Source organism: Phalaenopsis equestris, unplaced genomic scaffold (genome assembly GCF_001263595.1).
Source record: "Phalaenopsis equestris unplaced genomic scaffold, ASM126359v1 Scaffold219511, whole genome shotgun sequence".
NCBI lineage: Eukaryota > Viridiplantae > Streptophyta > Magnoliopsida > Asparagales > Orchidaceae > Phalaenopsis > Phalaenopsis equestris.
The window spans coordinates 3699-5359 of record NW_018237867.1 but is presented as its reverse complement, the minus strand read 5'-3'; the positions used below and the strand labels follow the sequence as shown (position 1 = coordinate 5359).

The 1661-nt window shown below is 30.8% G+C and overlaps 1 protein-coding gene across 1 annotated transcript in view; it reads left to right on the top strand.

Moving 5' to 3' along the window:
* The first annotated feature begins 1353 nt into the window (after positions 1-1353).
* LOC110037439 (peroxidase 72-like) overlaps positions 1354-1661 on the top strand; it is a 2343-nt gene continuing 2035 nt past the window's right edge. Inside the window, exon 1 of the mRNA XM_020742090.1 lies at positions 1354-1611. Coding sequence (XP_020597749.1) covers positions 1354-1611 — 258 coding nt within the window. The remainder of the gene's footprint in view (positions 1612-1661) is intronic.

Here is a 1661-nt window from a genome sequence, read left to right as displayed (position 1 = left end):
TTCTTATGTATTGACATATCTACGCACTCCTAATTAAAGCTTGGCATTTATATTTAAAAAACTTTGTATATGTAAATATTGAAAGTTTATGTAAATATATATGATCATAATGTGGAAAAATTATTCCATACAGACGGCGTATGCAGAGATGCATGCGTCATTCTGTCTCCACCGTTGATCAGAGCTTTCATTCATTTTTTTTGAAAAAAAAAATAGGCCCACCGAAATATAACTTTGGCCTGATCAACAGTGGAGATCGGACGGTGCATGCATCTTTGCATACGCCGCCCGTATGGAATAATTTTTCTTATAACGTGACACTTATGTAATTTCTTCCTTTTCACAGTATATCAAATGAAGTATACCAACTATTTAATTTATTTATTTATTTTAACTATTATTTTCAGCATTAATTAAATTTTATTTTCATTTAAGGTTAATTAGGTGGTTTTATAATTCTAATCTTGTATGGGGCAGTACACCTAATTGCTAGTCCTAATCCTACCAAAGAGATTCCTTATTACCTACCAATACTGACCCAATAACTACCCATAAAATATTCACTAATATTATATTTTTTTATAATTATTTTATGGATTAATATGCTAATTAGATACTCACATCAATTAATCCACTATTAAACCAAATAATTAGTTAAATACAATGATTATATTAGAAAAAGAAAATTAACTTAGAATATTTTTTTATTAGATTGGTCAAAATAATGTTGAATTTGCATTGAAAATTTCAACATTAATAGACTATTATTTAATTTCATTAACATAAACTAGACCATACATTTGGCCTTAATTGGGTTGGAGAAATGTCAATATGTTTTGATTATTTCCATCCTACTATCATTAATGCACTATTTTTTTACTATAACTAGTCTTAATTGGTACGGGATGGAAGAAAAATGTGGAACATAGATGTATAAGTAAGACAAATGACATCCATCAACTCTTCTTCCTCTTCCTCTTATTTTATTAGCTATAGTTTCATCATCATACATCTCTTTCATATAAATGCCATTTAATTATATTATTTTTAAAAAATAATATGCATATTTATGCATCAATGTTTTATTAAGGGTCTCACAGTTGCTGCTACGAAAAATTATTATGAGCCTGAATACATTAAGACATTGTATACAATAATGATGTTCTGCAGTGTTATACAATAATATAGTACGTGAAGTCTGAATGCATCCAGAGTCTGCATCTAATATTCTTTTTTGCTTCTAGAGGCGTCCTATTCCGTTATTTGAAACTCATGCATTATAAATAACCTATTGTCTCCTTAGTCTCCTCATCTATAAGACATCTCCAATCGATATAGTCACCAAGAAATCAAATGAGTCTTTCATTGTTCTTTCCTCCTCCTCCTCTTCTTCTTCTTCTTCTTCTTCATCTCTCTTTTATTCTTCTTTCTTCTTCCGTCTGCTTCGGACAAGCCGGCAATGGCGGAGCAAAGCTTAACGTTAAGTTCTATGAACAATCATGTCCAAAGGTTGAAGAAATAGTTCGGAAAGGCATGGCCGAAGCTGTGTCTCAGAATCCAAGATGGGCTGCTTCAATCCTCAGGCTCCATTTTCATGACTGCTTCGTGAAGGTCACCTCTGCATGCATGATAGTTATTATAATATATATATATATATATAT